The 19887-nt window shown below is 43.3% G+C and overlaps 1 protein-coding gene across 2 annotated transcripts in view; it reads right to left on the reverse strand.

Moving 5' to 3' along the window:
* Cul4 (cullin 4) overlaps positions 1-19887 on the reverse strand; it is a 51439-nt gene extending 31552 nt beyond the window's left edge. For both annotated transcript variants that reach the window (XM_068384615.1, XM_068384614.1), the window contains exons 1-2: positions 19427-19887; positions 8938-9117 (exon numbers count right to left, since the gene is read on the reverse strand). In XM_068384615.1, coding sequence (XP_068240716.1) covers positions 8938-9117; positions 19427-19547 — 301 coding nt within the window. In that variant the 5' untranslated portion in view covers positions 19548-19887. The remainder of the gene's footprint in view (positions 1-8937; positions 9118-19426) is intronic.

Raw genomic sequence — 19887 nt, forward strand, 5'->3', positions numbered from 1 at the left:
ATATTTTTATAACTCTATTGGCGTCAATGACCTTCAATGCCAGGATTCCAGAAAACTTCAAAATAAATCAAACAGTTTTTGAACATCTGAATGTACATACTGAAAGTACCCATCTGCTCCATTGATTTTAAGGGCCTTGGAGTCTGCAACACAATACTCTACAAACATTTTCCAGTGTTGTACATATATCCCTTGATTTTGGTCAATGAAGTTTGAAAAATTTGACTCAATTTAATGCTACCTTTATCTGTATTAATCGTGTGGCCTTTATTTTAAAACTTAAAACATATGGGATTAGATACATAATTTCATAGCAGTAAATTGACTACAAGGATGTAGTCACTGGCATTTCTCAAGATAGTGTTCTTAGTCCACTTTTTTATATCATACAGTATTCACATGTGGTTTAGCCTTGAAAACAAACTTAGTTGTATATGCAGATGAAGCTACCCTCCCTCCAAAAATCCCATTTTGTGATGGTAGAATAAGGATTTTCACAGATCCAGCTAAAATTAGTGCATGGTACAATTACAGGGGATGAAGTTAAAACCAAATATAACCAAAGTGTTATATGTCAGTTGGCAGGTCAAGGACACTGGATCCTCCTTACCCACATCTTTCTACATTTACGAATTTGGGCAATAAAACCAAGCAGCGGTAGTACGAAGAAGCAGTGAACAGGTCAGACAGCACAATGGTGGAACGGAAGCGAGACTGGAGGTAGAGTTGAAGGTTAAAAAGTCAGCACAAATAGGACCTAAAAGGATGCTACTAAGACCTGTATGTAATACCAAGCAGTACACTAATGTCACTAACCTCTCCGGGTAAATTCACTGAGAAACATAATTGGTCAGTCTCTACTAAAACTACATAAAAAAATTTATATGGAAAGCCTCTCAAGAGTTTTGGAGACCTGTCAATCCTGAGAATGTTTGAATTTTTCTATTTATTACTATTATTATTACAAACCAAGCTATAACCCTAGTTGGAAAAGCAAGATGCTCAAAGTCTAGGGGCTCCAATAGGGAAAAATAGCCCAATGAGGAAATGAATCAAGGAAATAATTAATAAACTACCAAAATATGTTATTTTCATTAGTAAAATAAATTTTTGAATATACTTACCCGATAATCATGTAGCTGTCAACTCTGTTGCCGACAGAAATCTACGGTCGGGATACGCCAGCGATCGCTATACAGGTGGGGGTGAACACCACAGCGCCATCTGTGGTCAGGTACTCCAGTACTTCTTGTCAACACCACCTCAATTTTTTCCTCGGTCCACTGGTTCTCTATGGGGAGGAAGGGTGGGTCAATTAAATCATGATTATCGGGTAAGTATATTCAAAAATTTATTTTACTAATGAAAATAACATTTTTCAATATTAATCTTACCCGATAATCATGTAGCTGATTCACACCCAGGGTGGTGGGTGGAGACCAGCATACATGTTAACAAAGAGGCTAAGTATCCCGTATTTTATTTTATTAGTTATTCAAAAATAACATAAAATAAATAAGTACCTGGTAAGGAAGACGACTTGAACCATTACTCTGCCTTTATTAAGTACGTCTTCCTTACTGAGCGTAGCGGTCCTCTTAGGATGCTGAACGACTCTTAGGTGCTGAAGTATAAAGGGCTGCAACCCATACTAAAGGACCTCATCACAACCTTTAACCTCGGCGCTTCTCAAGAAAGAATTGACCACCCGCCAAATCAACAAGGATGTGGAAGGCTTCTTAGCCGACCGTACAACCCATAAAAAGTATTCAAGAGAAAGGTTAAAAAGGTTATGGGATTATGGGAATGTAGTGGCTGAGCCCCCGCCTACTACTGCATTCGTTGCTACGAATGGTCCCAGGGTGTAGCAGTTCTCGTAAAGAGACTGGACATCTTTGAGATAGAATGATGCGAACACTGACTTGCTTCTCCAATAGGTTGCATCCATAACACTCTGCAGAGAACGGTTCTGTTTGAGGGCCACTGAAGTAGCCACAGCTCTCACTTCATGTGTCCTTACCTTCAGCAAAGCAAGGTCTTCTTCCTTCAGATGAGAATGTGCTTCCCTAATCAGGAGCCTGAATAGGTAAGAAACTGAGTTCTTAGACCTTGGAAGAGAAGGCTTCTTGATAGCACACCATAAGGCTTCTGATTGTCCTCGTAAAGGTTATGACCTTTTTAGATAGTACCTAAGAGCTCTAACTGGGCAAAGTACTCTCTCCAGTTCGTCCCCCACCAAGTTGGACAGGCTTGGGATCTCGAACGACTTAGGCCAAGGACGTGAAGGAAGCTCGTTTTAGCAAAAAACCGAGCTGCAAGGAACATGTAGCCGTTTCAGATGTGAAAACTATGTTCCTGCTGAAGGCGTGGATCTCACTTACTCTTTTAGCTGTTGTCAAGCACACGAGGAAAAGAGTTTTTAATGTGAGGTCCTTAAAAGAGGCTGATTGGAGAGGTTCAAATCTTGATGACATAAGGAACCTTAGGACCACGTCTAGATTCCAGCCTGGAGTGGACAACCGACGTTCCTTTGAGGTCTCAAAAGACCTAAGGAGGTCCTGTAGATCTTTGTTGGTGGAAAGATCCAAGCCTCTGTGGCGGAAAACCGCTGCCAACATACTTCTGTAACCCTTAATCGTAGGAGCTGAAAGGGATCTTACGTTCCTTAGATGTAACAGGAAGTCAGCAATCTGGGTTACAGTGGTACTGGATGAGGAAACTGCATTGGCCTTGTACCAGCTTCGGAAGACTTCCCCTTTAGACTGATAGACTCTGAGAGTGGATGTCCTCCTTGCTCTGGCAATCGCTCTGGCTGCCTCCTTCGAAAAGCCCCTAGCTCTTGAGAGTCTTTCGAAAGTCTGAAGACAGTCAGACGAAGAGCGTGGAGGTTTGGATGTACCTTCTTTACGTGAGGTAGACGTAGAAGGTCCACTCCTAGAGGAAGAGTCCTGGGAATGTCGACCAGCCATTGCAGTACCTCTATGAACCATTCTCTCGCGGGCCAGAGCGGAGCCAACCAACGTCAGCCGTGTCCCTTTGCGAGAGGCGAACTTCTGAAGTACCCTGTTGACAATCTTGAACGGCGGGAATGCATACAGGTCGAGATGGGACCAATCCAGCAGAAAAGCATCCACGTGAACTGCTGCTGGGTCTGGAATCGGAGAACAATACAACGGGAGCCTCTAGGTTATCGAGGTAGCGAACAGATCTATGGTTGGCTGACCCCACAGGGCCCAAAGTCTGCTGCAAACATTCTTGTGAAGGGTCCACTCTGTGGGGATGACCTGACCCTTCCGGCTAAGGCGATCTGCCATGACATTCATATCGCCCTGAATGAACCTCGTTACCAGCGTGAGCTTTCGATCTTTTAACCAGATGAGGAGGTCCCTTGCGATCTAGAACAACTTCCACGAATGAGTCCCTCCCTGCTTGGAGATGTAAGCCAAGGCTGTGGTGTTGTCAGAGTCCACCTCCACCACCTTGTTAAGCTGGAGGGACTTGAAGTTTATCAAGGCCAGATGAACCGCCAACAGCTCCTTGCAATAGATGTGAAGTGTCCTTAGCTCCTGATTCCATGTTCCCGAGCATTCCTGTCCATCCAAAGTCGCACCCCAGCCCGTGTCTGATGCGTCAGAGAAGAGACGGCGGTCGGGTTTCTGAACAGCCAAAGGTAGACTTCCTTGAGAAGAAAGCTGTTCTTTCACCACGTGAGAGTAGACCTCCTCTCTTCGGAAACAGGAACTGAGATCGTCTCTAGCGTCATGTCCTTTATCCAGTGAGCCGCTAGATGATACTGAAGGGGGCGGAGGTGGCGTCTCCCTAACTCGATGAACAGGGCCAGCGATGAAAGTGTCCCTGTTAGACTCATCCACTACCTGACTGAGCATCGGTTCCTTCTCAGCATGCTCTGGATGCAATCTAGGGCTTAGTAGATCCTTGGGGCCGACGGAAAAGCCCGAAAAGCTCGACTCTGAAGATCCATACCCAGGTAGACAATGGTCTGGGATGGGACGAGCTGGGACTCCTCAAAATTGACCAGGAGGCCCAGTTCCTTGGTCAGATCCATAGTCCATCTGAGAATCTCCAGACAGCGACGACTTGTGGGAGCTCTTAAAAGCTAGTCGTCTGACGGAGCCGGACACAAGATCATGGTACTGCTGCACAGTCTGTGAACTGTCAACCATGGGGAAGCGAGGAAGTACAGCGACAACCCGAAGCTGTCTAGACTGTCTGGGTCGTACAGACAACTCCTTATCGGGTTGCTGAGGTTGCCGCACTGCGTCACAACAAGTCACTTCTGCTGGTTGTTGAACGTCTTCCCAGTGACACACTGACTCCGTAAACAAAAAATCCTCTAACAAGGACTAAGCTTGGACTGCATGTCTTGCAACAAAGCTCAAGGTCTATGGGAGCAGGTGTGGTAACAGACGGGGTTAGCGACTGAAGTGGAACCAATACCCTCCCTGGAAGCATGTTATGCTTGAATAAAAGTCCATAGGAGGCTAAGCAGCTAAAGGCTCCTCTCCAAATGACAGAGTCCTCAAGGGAATATCAGAAGGAGGGAGAATAGCACTTTCTCATCTACAGGAACCATATCCGAGAAAAGCTAAGTTCTCTCAGTGAGGGTTTCACTGGTGCAAAAGCAGCAGACTAGAAGGCAACGTTATGAAACTGCTTGACAGTCTAGTGAGTTGGCAACAACCAAAGATGTGTGACTGAGGAGCATGCGGTAAGGTATGCAGAGCATGCTGTATGCAGAGCATGCTGTATGTAGAGCATGCTGTAAGGTAAGCAGAGCATGTTGCATGGCGTGCGGCTTATGCTGCATGGGATGAGGCTCATGCTGCATGGGATGAGGCTCATGCTGCATGGGATGAGGCTCATGCTGCATGGTATGAGGCTCATGCTGCATGGAATGAGGCTCATGCTGCAAGGGATGAGGCTCATGCCGCATGCGTTGAGGAGGATGCCGCATAGTATGAGGCTCCTGCCTCATGGGTTGAGGCGGTTGCCGCATAGCATGAGGCTCCTGCCTCATGGTTTGAGGAGGATGCCGCATAGCATGAGGCTCCTCATAGCATGAGACTCCTGCCTCATGGGTTGAGGAGGATGCCGCATAGCATGAGGCTCCTGCCTCATGGGTTGAGGAGGATGCCGCATAGCATGAGGCTGCCTCATGGGTAGAGGAGGTTGCCGCATAGCATGAGGCTCCTGCCTCATGGGTTGAGGAGGATGCCGCATAGCATGAGGCTCCTGCCTCATGGTTTGAGGAGGATGCCGCATAGCATGAGGCTCCTGTGAGGTTCCTGCCTCAAGAGTTGCGTCTGCCTCAAGGGTTGAGGAGGTAGCTGCGCAGAGAGAGGCTCATGCTGTGAAGAATGCGGTTGCTGCATGCGTTGAGGCGGCTGCCTCATAGCATGAGGTTCCTGCCTCAAGAGTTGCGTCTGCCTCAAGGGTTGAGGAGGTGGCTGCGCAGAGAGAGGCTCTTGCCTCAAGAGTTGAGGCTCTTGCCTTAAGAGTTGAGGTTCTTGCCTCAAGAGTTGAGGTTCTTGCCTCAAGAGTTGAGGCTCTTGCCTCAAGAGTTGAGGTTCTTGCCTCAAGAGTTGAGGTTCTTGCCTCAAGAGTTGAGGCTCTTGCCTCAAGAGTTGAGGTTCTAGCCTCAAGAGTTGAGGTTCTTGCCTCAAGAGTTGAGGTTCTTGCCTCAAGAGTTGAGGTTCTTGCCTCAAGAGTTGAGGCTCTTGCCTCAAGAGTTGAGGTTCTTGCCTCAAGAGTTGAGGCTCTTGCCTCAAGAGTTGAGGTTCTTGCCTCAAGAGTTGAGGCTCTTGCCTCAAGAGTTGAGGTTCTTGCCTCAAGAGTTGAGGCTCTTGCCTCAAGAGTTGAGGCAGTTGCCGCATAGCATGAGGCTCCTGCCTCAAGGAAAGTGGAGGTTGCTGCATAGCGCTGGTACCTGGCAACTCCCAATGCGGCAGCTCACGCATGGAGGCAGGAGGAGCCTCAACATCATACGTCTGGCAGGGTGGACTGCGCAGAGGTGGAGGAGCGCTCGCAGGAGGAGGTGTGCTAACCTTCTCTGCCTGAAACTCCTGCATCAACACCGCAAGCTGAGACTGCATTGTCTGCAGCATAGACCACTAGAGTTTAAGAAAGACAACAACAAACGGAGCTACTGTCCGTTGAGACTGAGGGTCTAAAACAGCTGGTGCGGCAACAGACGGAGTTACTGCCTGTTGCGATACCACCTTGCCTCTCTGGGAGGTGTACAGTTGTCGTACTGCAGCAAGTCCGAACTGACCCAGTGCTAATGGCACCACCTAGGAGTTGGACTTGCGCGGAAGGGACCGACTTGCACTTAAAAGCTGCAAGATTTGGTCCATGGTTTCTGCGAGAAACCTCTTCCGCAGACGAGGAATAAAAGGGCTCTCTCGTCTTTGTGTGGGTGGGGTGATCACGTCGGCTACGTGAGTTGGTTACACCCGAAACCACGGAGGGAAACGTCTGTTCGTCGATCAAGGCCTGATGAACCCATAAGTCCTTCGACGTTACTTCTCCCCTGCTTGGGAGCTTGTAAGAGGTCCCAGACTAGGCGAACAACTGGCACGAACAGACGAACCCTCGAACGCAACACTGTAACACTTTGCGCTTATCACTTTATCACTTTTGATTTTCTGTTTGCACTTATTTCACTGAACTCGAAACTTTAAGTGGTTTGTACCTGAAACACGCAATTCTATCCTTCATTAAAAGTTAGTAATTGCGAAAACAGTATTACAATGTAACAGAAAAACATAATGAAAGATAAATAATTCAGTGGCTGGAAAAGAGACTAAACACTAGATCAAATAAACTACGTTTAAAATCTCTCACCGCATAAAGCCTGAGAACAAGAATAAAACTCTAGAAACGTTTACCTTCTTCCCCTAAAGAGACTAGGGAGAAGAGCAAAAACGATAACAACGTTACCCGCTTGAACGAAACGTTTATCCTCCTCTCTCTCCCTCCGTCTCTATCTCTCTCTCTCTCTCTCTTGACTTAGAACCTGAGAGATGAGCCCAATTATATATATCGTTAAAACATATTATTGTTAAAGGAAAAAAACTGAAAGATTTCCCAAATAAAAAGTTCCTTTATTAGAATTAAAACCATTTAAGCTAAGAAAGAATGAACAAAACAATAGAATCGTTCTACTCTTACTGCAACGTGACACCGTGAATACTCTCTCTCTATCGTAACGATAGAGCGCAAGTTGAACGTTCTGAACGTCAACAACTGCAGAGACAAAACAAAACGTTAGTTCAACTTTGAAAACAGTACGAGACTATCAAAGAAATTCTTTCAAAAACATTAAAATAGCATATGTTAACAGGTAAAAACGAAATGACGGGCTCAATGTTAATTAACTTCGGTTCCAAGAAAAGACCGCCTACTATTAGGAAAGGTCGAATATAAACAAATATAAAAATTAATTTTAATAAGTTTATAATAAAAGGAAGTTAATCGAAGAGGCCTATAAAAGGCGGAGAGATATAAAATAAATCTATAACTTTTGTTAAGCAAAATTAAGAAAGAGAGTCTATACTCTCTTCGACACCAACACTTCCGTCTAAGGGAAGGGTCGGCCATTAAAAGTGAAAGAGTTCATACTCTCTTCGTCACCAAAATTAAATCAAAAATTAAATCAAATTAATTCCAAAAACTTGCTAAGCTAATGATAAAGCTTCCTGAATAGCGAAGGCTAAACTCTAGAGCAAATACATCACCAAATCGTGAGCAATAACTCCAGAATCAACAGCGTATCCATGTAGGTCTAGCCGGAGGCACGACAGAGGAAAAATTGAGGTGGTGTTGACAAGAAGTACTGGAGTACCTGACCACAGATGGCGCTGTGGTGTTCACCCCCACCTGTATAGCGATCGCTGGCGTATCCCGACCGTAGATTTCTGTCGGCAACAGAGTTGACAGCTACATGATTATCGGGTAAGATTAATATTGAAAAAAAACATTTTAAGAACAGTAACATTAAATTAGATCTTTCATATATCAACTATAAAAACTTCAAAAAAAAACCCAAAGAGAAATGAGAGAACAGCATGCCTGAGTGTACCCTCAAGCAAAAGAACCCCAATTGAAGACAGTGGAAGACCATGATACAGCGGCTATGGCACTACCCAAGACTAGAGAACAAGGTTTGATTTTGGAATGTCTTTCTCCTAGAAGAGCTGCTTACTCTTACGCAGAGGAAAGTAGCCACTGAACAATTACAGTGCAATAGTTAACCCCTTGAGTAAAGAAGAATTGCTTGGTAACCTCAATGTTGTCAGGTGTATGACAGAGGAGAATGGGGAAAGAATAGGGCAGACTACTCGGTGTATGTATAGGCAAAGACAAAATGAGCCATAACCAGAGAGAGGAATCCAATGTAATAATGTTCAGCCAGTCAAAAGACCCAATAACACTCTCCTCCCTGATTTTCAACAGCTATCATCTTCAATTGAACAAAAACTTGCAGTATATTAAATTCCTTTCTCCTGATTTGGATATTAATCTCTGACACAGTCTTTAATTATATTTTTGTGCATACTGCATGTACATTACTTTCCATACTTCTGGCCACTCTTTGCCTTTTGATTTTCTAGACTATATCATCGACTGTAGTACTAAGAATGTAGTTAATTCTAAAGATCTTGATACTACACGGTATTCCGGCTGTGACAGAATTGTGGAAGGATCTTTTCAACAGTGTTGAATCTGTGAACTTTTAACATTAAAACTTGATCCATTAATTTTTGTTTTGTTAGGAGGGTTGTCATAATTCTTCTGGCAGATTTAACCCTGTTGACAACCTTAAGATAGCAACATTCTGACTTTTTAACTGGGGTTGCATCTTGGCTAGTAGAGCATTAGTATTAACATAAATAATACAGCAGTACTATAACTTACCTTTCAAGTCTGCATATAAGTGAACAGGAGGTCGCTGCGTAATGAGGTTATCTACATATCGGTATAAATCCTCTTGAGTGAGGTTGTCTCGAAGTTTCCTGGATTCTTGTATTGCAACTACTGCTTCTCTTAAATAGCGCCATGACTCGGCTATGTGATCCACAGCAGGCTGATTATGAACTAGAAAAATAAAAATACATCTTATAAGAACATCTACAAAACATCTTCCACATTATCAAAGCACTGTACATTCTATAACAAAGGATATGAAAAAAAATCTCCTAAACAGGCTGAATTAAGCTTCCTAAACGGTAAGGATAAGGATGATGATGATGATGATGATAGAAAGATATAGATATATAGATAGAGAGATACAAGTAGTAGGTTGGCCAGGCCACCAAGCCACCCGTTGAGATATTACCCCAAGAGAGTTATTGGATCATTTGACTGGCCAGACAGTAATACTGTACATTGGATCCCTCTCTCAGGTTACAGCTCATTTTTCCTTGGCCTACACATACACCGAATAGTCCGGCCTATTCTTTACACATTCTCATTTTTCCTCATCCTGACAACATTGAAAATACCAAACACTACTTTGACTAAGGGACAAATTACTGTACTGTAATTGTTCAGTGGCTACTTTCCTCTTGGTAAGGGTAGAAGAGAGACTTTAGCTATGGTAAGCAGCTCTTGTAGAAGGAGGACACTCCAAAATCAAACCATTATTCTCTAGTCTTGGACAGTGCCTTAGCCTCTGTACCATGGTCTTCCACTGTCGTGTGTTAAGAGTTCTCTTACTTGAGGGTACACTCAGGCACACTATTCTATCTTATTTTTTCTTCCTCTTGTTTTTTTAAATGGTGTGTTGGACAGGCTTAATAGAAAGGCCATGGATGCCTGTTGGTTTATCAAGAGGTTGTCTTTTCCTTATCTGATTTTTTTCTTTTCAAAACATCGAGGGTATTTAGCCTTGCATGGTGTATCGGTTCCTCCATGTTGACCAGTTTTTCCGACTTTTCTAGTCTATGGGTTTGATCAATCACTTTTTTAATATCTCTCTACATGTTTTTATCATCATTCTTGATAATTTAGTTTTCAAGTACGATGTATCTTTTTTATTACCATTAATTCTTATGCTGTCTGGACACATGGAGTGAAATCCGGTACCAGTACATTCTAGATTCATGTATATATTCAAGACAGAGTTGCATCCATACAGTATGATATTCTTTAGTGTTCAGAAACTTCGGTTTCTAATATGAGACTCATCTGAGCTCCTTATAACTGGTTTTAAGAAGTCAATGATGTTGAAATGTGATGCAATCCCTGGGGCCAGGGGAATTAGTGTGCATATTAGGGCTGAATACCCTGTTTCTCACAAGTCCTGCTATGAATGTGGATGTCATGAGATTCAGGTAATAAAAGTTTGTGGCAGGCATAACAACTATTTGTGTTCAATTTACCGGAATCCAGGCATGGATGATTCTATCTTCGATGTCTTACCATTATGGCTAAGATACAAGGAGATGATAGAAAGGCCTCTTTTGTCTTTGATGGTGATTTCAATGCTCACCATAGGGAGTGGTTTGTACCAACCGTGTTTCACACAATTGTACATAATTCCTTTTGTATATATTATGGTTGTATCTTCGCTCTTCCCTCGCACTAAAACGAACATGAAAATTCAAGTCTGGTTTTTCCTTTGTGATATTGTCTGTCTTGTGAACTTGTCATGTCCTGTTGCCTTGAGGTTTTGTATATAAGGAGTTGTGAAATCAAAGGCAGATTGGAAACGACTGAGTTATATTGTTGTGGAACACTCTCCTTATATACAAAACCTCAAGGCAACAGGACATGACAAGTTCACAAGGCAGACAATATCACAAAGGAAAAACCAGACTTGAATTTTCATGTTCGTTTTAGTGCGAGGGAAGAGCGAAGATACAACCATAATATATACAAAAGGAATTATGTACAATTGTGTGAAACACGGTTGGTACATGGCTCCCCCCCTAAAAATGACATACTGTACATGTTAAATAGGGCGCCCTGATCTAGAGAGGCGAACTGTAGGCGGGTCATCTGGCAGAAGATAAGCAGGTTTTAGACGATCAATGGAGACCCAGTCTTCTTTGCCCCGAATGTTTAGGAGGAATGCTTTCGGACTTGCACTCTGTAACGCACGTCTTCCTGCGCAACGACACCAGCAAGCCACCGTTAACGCCCCCTTACACGGGACCTTACCTTGTGATCCGACGCAGTCCGAAAGCAATAGGCAACCCTTTTGGCAGATGTGTTTGACAGTAAGCTGAGTAATGAGAACCTCGAACTTCTTCATTCCTGTTTTCCTGAGGCTAAAGTAACTAGTTTAGCTTTTCGATTTTGTTAAATCAAAGCCATCTTGATGGATTTTGATGATTATGGAGAAGTAGACCCAAATGGTACTTTTCCTTTTTTTTTTTTAAAGACTGCAAATTTCTTAGCTCAAAAGTTGTGTTATTTTGCTCATACGTTTCAGATTCGAACCAAAGGCTTGAGACCATGTGATGCAGCAAGTGGGGCCCCTCATCCTTCTTTCGATGCATCTCTGTAGAGCATCAAGTCCAGAAGAGGGATGAGAAGATCTAGTCCTCTGAGGAGGTTCTCCTCTGCCACCCACCATTACAGATCCAATACTTGATCCTGTCCTATCGGAACTAGGACGTTCGGGGAACCTATGTGCTGATTCCACAAGGACTTTAGCTGCCATTGCAGGGATCTTGTCCTCAGACGGCTGTTGGGAACAAGACGAATCAGGGAGGTTAGATGGCCTAAGATGCACAACCACTGTCGGTCTGGAAGATTTTCTCGTCTGAGGAAGGGCTGAGCCACTTCTCTCAGCCTGTGTACCCTGTCGTCTGTTGGAAAGACTTTCTGAAGGTTGGTGTCTATAATAATACCGAGATATACCAGTCTCTGAGATAGGAGCAGTAATAAGTTCTTGAGATTTATCACGATCCTCAGATCCCTACGAAACTTGAGAAGCATGTTCTGGTGATGAAGAAAGGTTATCTCAGAGTCTACTAGAATCAGCCAATCGTCTAGGTATCTTAGGAGATAAATGCCGTTCTTGTAAGCCCATGATGACACTAAGGAGAACACCCTGGTAAAGACCTGGATTGCTGTTGCGAGACCGAAGCAGAGAATCTCGTGCATGAATCCGAGATACTTCCTTGAAGATGGATGTATTGAGATATGGAAGTATGCATCCTGGAGATTCAATATACACATGAAGTCCTTCGGTCTTACTGCCTGGATAACCGTGTATGCCGTCTCTATCTTAAACGGAGTTTGTAGAACAAACTTCTTCAGGGGCGAGAGATCTATGACTAATCTTCAGTCTCCAGATGCCTTTTTCACAAAAAAGAGTAGACTGTAGAAGCCTGGAGACCCATCAAGGACCTCTTGGAGGGCGCCCTTCTACAGCATAGTCTGGACTTTGAGCCAGCTCCTTTACGGAACCTTTCATATAGAAGCTTAACGAAATTGGATCCGAGCCACAGGTGGGAGAAATTGTACGAAGGGGACAAGATATCCTACGCCGATCACCGCGATCATCCAGGGATCCACCTCCTGAAACTACCACCTCTGCCAGAGGCACTGCACGCATCCTCACACTGGTGGACTGATGAGAGGATTGTCCTCCCTAGCGGGAGTGGCCCCTTTGACCGCCTCCTCTACCACCTCTCTTTCCTCTGAAAGGTTTGGTCCCTTACTGGTGTTTGGCCACACTTAGACACCTTAGATGGTCCTGAAGATCTAGAAGTCGAGGGATTTGAAGAGCTAGGCTGACCTTTGGGGGATTGAGGAGCCCTTACATAGGGCCGATAAGTGCGAAAGGAACTCCAAGGTCATGGTACCTGCAAGAGGAAGGATTCCAATGACAGCCATGTAGATTCCTTGGAAAGATCCTCGGATCGTACAATGTAGCCTAACAACCCCAGCCATAGGTCGAGCCACAAAGCCGCCTGCATGTGTACTTCGCGCCTCTATGTTGAGGAGCTCAGATGCCGAAAGGGAGTCCCTTAACGAAGATAGTCTATACAGAAACACCCCTACTAAGGGATTCTACTGAGGGGTCGAGAGTCAGGTTAGGCAGAGGCTCGTTTTCGATCTCGTAATACTTCCTTTGCAGGATGGGAGGAAATGGAAGAGCCCTGGAAGAGGAACCTGCCCTTAGAGCGCTAGATGGACCAACTACAGTATCTGGGAGATAGCATTCCTTCTGGCCGCTGTCAATCCCTATGACCAAGGTAGAACTGCACTGGTCTTAGGGGGCCTTCGAGTACCAAATACTGTACAATAATTGGTCCAGGACCATGTCCTTGCCTTCCTGGGAAGTGGTGCCAGGGTCAGACTGCTTGTTGATGGATATCATACAGGGCAGGACTTGCCAGAAAGCGTGTTCTGACTTCCTGTGCTATGTGCGTTGTTCTTCGGGTTGTCCTTGTCCAGTCGTGGTTCGCCTAGAAGGGGCAGCAGGAGATCTACGGAGTGTAGCGTGACGCGTGGATCAAGAGCGTGTACGTCATCCTCGTGAAGAGGATCTTCTCAGTGTTCGCGATCGTGAGCGTCCTGCTCGTAATCGTGAGCTCCTTGCTCGTGGTCGTGAGCGTCTTGCTCGCGATAATGAGCATCTTCCTCGTGATCGTGATTGTTTTGATCACGATCGTCTAGCTCACAATCGTGAGCATCCCGCTTGCGATCGTTAGTGTCTTGCTTGTGATCATGAGCGTTCAGCTCGTGATCAAGAATGACACCTTCTCCTGAAAGACGACCGCCGAGACCGTGATGACCTGGGGTCTTTCGAATGCGAGCGCTTAGCGCTAGAGTGAGAGAGCCTTCTAGATGAAGAGCGCCTAGATCATTTGTAATCTCTGTAATGATGCTTGAATCGTCGCAAACGTCGTCCTGAAGTTCATCTCGAAGGGCGAGGAGGTGTTGTATCTCGTCCTGGCGATTGGTAAGCAGGAGGAGCGCTGGCCACTGGAGGATCATCATACCTAACATCCGCAGCTGGGAAGGGGCTTGCGCAAGCTGGAACCTTTCCTGCGAGGAGAAACAGAAGGTTGCGGGTTAGGTGACGATGTAGTCCCAGGATGGCGAAAGGACTCGTCATCCTAAGCCTTGAGGAGGAGAGAGTGGAGACATCCGTTCCTTACCAGCCAAAAGAAAAAAAGTGACGCTGCACATTGAGCAGTGAGTTGAGATAGGCAGCTGGGCACCCCCAGCCACCCCCTACCTACCCACTACAGTGGTTAGGAAGGGTTTCCACCTCGCACTTTTAGTCTAATGGTTACCTTCCGGCTTTGACAAAAAAATGTACATATAAATAACGTAAAGTTTGTTAGTGAAGGAAAAAAAACAATATTAGGCCCAATGGGCAGTGAGTTGTTCGGTTAGGTTAGGAATTATCCCATACTAGGGCACCAAAGATATGCGAATTCGTGCTTTTCACGCGCCTCTCTCTTACCTAACCCTCGCAAAGCGTGGGTCCTGACTGTACATATTCTTTGCAAAATCTTCAATATAGATACAGATCCTAATTACTTCCTACTTTAGGTTATGAACAAACAATCCAGCAGTGTCCGATTGGCAAACATCATTAACTGACAATGATGGGTGTCAGGAATGAGCAGCAACAATGCCAGAAGCGTGGAAACCAAAGACATGAATCTGGCAATAAAGCGCTACCATATTTAGCTTAGCAGCAATCCATCAAGACAATAGCTGCTAAACTTTTTTTTTTAGCTTTTGACTTAACTCTATTTCCACTTCCTTTTCACTCAATACAATTGCTGAACTTTCCCCTTTTACACTCAGCGTTAAATGACACCCCCGGCCCCAGTGCCGAGCCAGGCCCACCTTATGGTCCAATTTCATGAATACAAATCAATCCAATTCTATACATGTTCACCAGGCAGACTCAACTTTGTTGAACTATGGGCTCCTAAGTTATTTGGTCATTTTCAGTTCATTGCAGTAAGATGCCATTGTCATGGTGAGCAGCAAGAGTAAAATGGAAATGAAGAAAAGGGCACTGAAGCTTTACAATCACTATACTTTAGAAGAATTGAAAAGGGAATCCACGAATTGGAAGATGGCTAAGATTCAGGCTTCCGACAGAGTACATGAGAATGTATCCAAACATTATAGAATCTATTTAGAGATGGTACAACCATCATTTACCATGCAAATAACATACAGTAAACATGTTCAGTCCATGCCAAAACTACGAACACTCGAACAAGCACTGAGGTCGTTTGCCAGTAATGGTCTTGTTACCGACATCAACAGTGGTCATTGCCACTTCGCATTGTGTTCGAATAATTATATTTGCCAGTAGGTTACATTTATACCTTGCTCCCTTCTTTTTAATCCACAAGTTCTTATTCCTTTTAATTCTTTACCGAGAGACATACACCCATTTTAGATCCATCGCCTTCCCCCCTAAACAAGACTAGCTGGTTTCAAACTGGGGTCCCCTATAATATATACTGCACCTGTAATTGGAAGGATTGGGAAACACAAAATAGAGTAATTCCTTTTCAACAACAACAGTAGTTTGGATAAAATACCATACATTTCATGCATTTTAAGCAAAAAATTAGTTTCATACTGTTACGGGCTTAGTATATCTTTACCTATCAAGCATTAGGATACTGATGTTGTCGATGAATAATACTATGAACAATGCTATGTGAAAGGGGGCAAGGCCCTTCCTAAGAATAAAGATATGATGTCCCAAGTTAGGCCAGAGGATACATGTTTCAATATTCACAAGTGACAATGCACTGGTAATAATTTAACCGTCATTCTACGGCCTTCCATACACCTATTGATATAAAAGGGGAAGAGGGCCAGATGCTGTGTCAGGTCAAAACAAAAGCATAGCCTGCCAAGGCTTAGCTCAGTACTTGTACCATACAACATATCATTATTATTACTAGCTAAGCAGGAAAAGCAGGGTGCTATAAGCCCAAGGGCTCCCACAGGGAAAAATAACCCAGTGAAGAAAGGAACTAAGGCAATAAACAAACTACCTGGTATATGCTAAGTAATGAACAATTAAAATAAAACATTTCAAGAAGAGCAAAAACATAAAAACAGATCTTTTATATACAAACTATAAAAAGAGATTTATGTAAGCCAGTTCAACATAAAAACATTTGCTGCAAGTTTGAACTTTTGAAATTCTACCAATTCAACTACCAGATTAGAAAGATCATTAAAGAAATTGGTCACAGCTGGCATAAAACTGCACACCTAGCGTTACGAACAGGGTGGTACTGTCCGGGATGATTTGAACATGAAGGATGGTCAGAATTATGAAAAATCTTATGCAACATGCTAAAAAACTAATTGAACAAAGGTGTCAGTGATTAATATCTAGATCAGGAATAAGAAATCTAATAAATCATAAATTCAAGTCTAACAAATTATGATAGAAATCAGCAGCTGAAGACCAAACAGGAGAACAATACTCGAAACAAGGTAGAATGAAAGAATTACAACACTTCTTAGTAAAACTACCTAATCAAACCTTGGCTTAACCTAGATAACCTGCGCTAAAGACAAATGTGACAACATGGACAGACAAACATCTAAACTTGGGCTAATTTAGGAAAACAGTTCAACCTAAAACCTTAAACCAAAGATTGGGCTATTGTGCAACAGTTTAATTAGGGTTTGCAACTAATGTTTTTATATTGACTAGAAATCTCTCTCTAATGATTAGTAGCAGTCGTCGTAGTAGTAGTATGTTGGCCAGGCCACCAGCCACCCGTTGAGATACTACCACTAGTGACTGGCCAGACAGTACATTGGATCATTCTCTCTGGTTAACGTTCATTTCTCCTTTGACTACACACACTGAATAGTCTGGCCTATTCTTTACATATTCTTTGTCCTCATACACCTGACAACACAGATTACTAAACAATTCTTCTTCACTCAAGGGGTTAACTACTCCACTGTAATTATTCAGCGGCCACTTTCCTCTTGGTAAGGGTAGAAGAGACTTTTTAGCTCTGGTAAGCAGCTCTTCTAGGAGAACACCACCCTAAAATCCAATCATTGTTCTCTAGGGAGCCTTTGTATATTAGCGACTAGTTCCTCCCGCTTGCATTAACAATGGACACCAACTAACGTAAACTTTCCCCCGCTAACTTAACCTACAAGCCGCGTCCATACCTACTTACCTAACGGGGAGATAACAGCCCCATGTGATTCCCCTAACATTACCGTATTCTTAGTCAGACGTCACCATACATACAGGTGGCCGCTATCATACATACAACCCCCTACTTACCTACCTGGTACCCTCCTTAGACTACCGTACCCTTAGTTTACCTTCGGACTGTCTCGACCCTATATTTATTTCCTAAATAGCTTCATTCCTGGCATGGTAAAACTACATCATAAAACTAGCTTTTTATTATCGTATTTAATGATCTTATAGGCTGCAGTGCCAGGATATATAGCCAAAATCTATAAAACTAATTTATTATTATCATCATCTAAGCTACCGGTACAACCCCAGTTGGAAAAGCACGATGCTACAAGCCCAGGGGTTCCAACAGGAAAAAATAGCCCATTGAAGAGAGGAAATAAGGAATTAACTATTTGAAAAGTAATGAACAATTAATATTAAATGTTTTGAAAACAGTAACATTAAAATATAATTTTCATGCATACTATTATTATTACTTGCTCAGCTATCCTAGTTGGAAAAGCAGGATTCTACAAGCCCAGGGGTTCCAACAGGGAAAATAGCCCAGTGAGGAAAGGAAACAAGGAAAATAAAACATTTCAAGAAGAGCAACAACAATGAAAATAAATATTTACTCCAACAACTTTAAACAAACAAGAGGAAGAGAAATATGACAGTAGTGTGCCTGAATGCACCCTCAAGCAAGAGATCTCTACCACAAGACATTGGAAGACCAAGGTACAGAGGCTATGGCACTACCCATAACTAGAGAACATTAAGGATACAGCTCCTAGGTTAGGTTAAGTGGGAAACATAAGGTTAGGTGGCATTCTTGCTTTGCTTCCCTTTTAAAATGTGGTTTTTCTGTCATAACTTTTTTTAATTTTAAATATGAAGTGCTCCTGGTGTATTTATATGTACTTGGACTGTTAGCCAACAGCTTAAAGGTCGATTCACACACATCAGTGACGTATCAGTGCCACGTCCGCTCAGTGCTTCAGTGTCAGTGAAAAAAAATATCGTTGCTTTGAATTCAACAGACTCGTTTACACACGTCCGGCGCAGTTCAGTGTTTTGACTCTCAGTGACCGTTACGTCTCCGTTCCGTGAAGCCGAGTATCGTCGCCACCAATATTTTTCAAGTTTTCACGGACGCCGGACGAGTGTTCTGAGCCAAGAAAATGGATGACGAACTACTAATTGAATTAGTGCGAAACCATCTTGTTCTGTACGGTCTGGGACAAGCAAAATATATGGATTGTAACTTTAAGCAAGACATATGGAATAAAATAGATGAAATGAAAGTAGATGGTAAGTACTCTTTTTAATCAATGAAGTTAATATATTACACTACACCTCATTCCTCCTCCCTTTTCTCTTTTCAGCCACGCTTCACGTACCCATTTTCTCCTCTTCACTTTTTGTTTAACCTCTTCCTCTTCATCAAGAATTATGGCAATCACTGCCAACTCCACGTCCGAAAACTTTACCATCCTAGGAAACACTAATTTCACGCTGCACGGCAACACCACGGATGTGTGTGCATAGACGTCACGGAAACAACACGGATATCACTGACACGGAGCGGACGCGGCACTGATACGTCACTGACGTGTGTGAATCGACCTTCAGACAAAGCTTAGGCTGTTTGTTAAGATTAACAAGATTAAACTTAAGCTTGAACAGTTAGCCAAGAGTTTAGGCCTATAACTCAGTTTGTGCTGTCAGCCAGATTGCTTACATCTAGGCCTAGGCATACGCTTGAACTGTTAGCCAAGAGCATAGGTCTATGTCTTAGCTTGTACTGTCAAGCCCGGTTACTTAGATCTAAGCTTGGACTGTTGTTATTATTATTATTATTACTTGCTAGGCCTACAACCCTAGTTGGAAAAGCAAGATGCTATAAGGCCAAGGGCACCTACAAGGAAAATATCCCAGTGAGGAAAGGAAATAAGGAAAAATAGAATATTTTAAGAACAGTAACATTTAAATAAATATTCCCTATATAAACTATGAAAACTTTAACAAAACAAGAGCTTAGACTATTAGATTAGGTTATCAATATTAAACTTAAAGCTTGAACAGTGTTAGCCCAGAGCATAGGCCTAGCAGCTTTAGCCTAGGCCTACGCTTCAACTAACTCGGTTAAACAAAGCACGTGAAGGAAATTACGACATGAACTCAACATATAGTTAATTTGACTCAAAAATATTGTTAATTTTCCCTCATGCTTACCCTTGAAGTTCTTGATGGAGAGAATTTTCTTCTCCGTGCCCTGTTTCTTCCCCAGGACAGCGCCCTTGCTGACCCCGTTGGGCGCGACGGAGAAATTGGCCAGCTTCTGATTTTCCATCATGTCTACACGAAGTCTTTTGGGCAAAGGAGAACCCGAAGGATATCTCTTTTTTCTCTCGACACTCTCAACAAGCTCTGCGGTCTCTGTCCCGACATCATATTCCTTTAACAGTGAAATTTTGACGGCGTTCGCCTACTTCACACACTTTAAATGGGTCACTGGGATCTTTTAGGTCATCTGTAGGCGAAACTGGGGCTGTTTGTCCAGTCAGTCATGCCTGGGGACCGATAATTAGAATAATAATAATAATAACAACAAAAGAACTTTTCCGCCGCAGACACAAACCACTGAAAATGTGTCTTTCTGTGTGTGCGCCTACTCTGGCTTTGTCCGATTCCCT

Source organism: Palaemon carinicauda, chromosome 12 (genome assembly GCF_036898095.1).
Source record: "Palaemon carinicauda isolate YSFRI2023 chromosome 12, ASM3689809v2, whole genome shotgun sequence".
In the NCBI taxonomy this organism is placed as follows: Eukaryota; Metazoa; Arthropoda; class Malacostraca; order Decapoda; family Palaemonidae; genus Palaemon; species Palaemon carinicauda.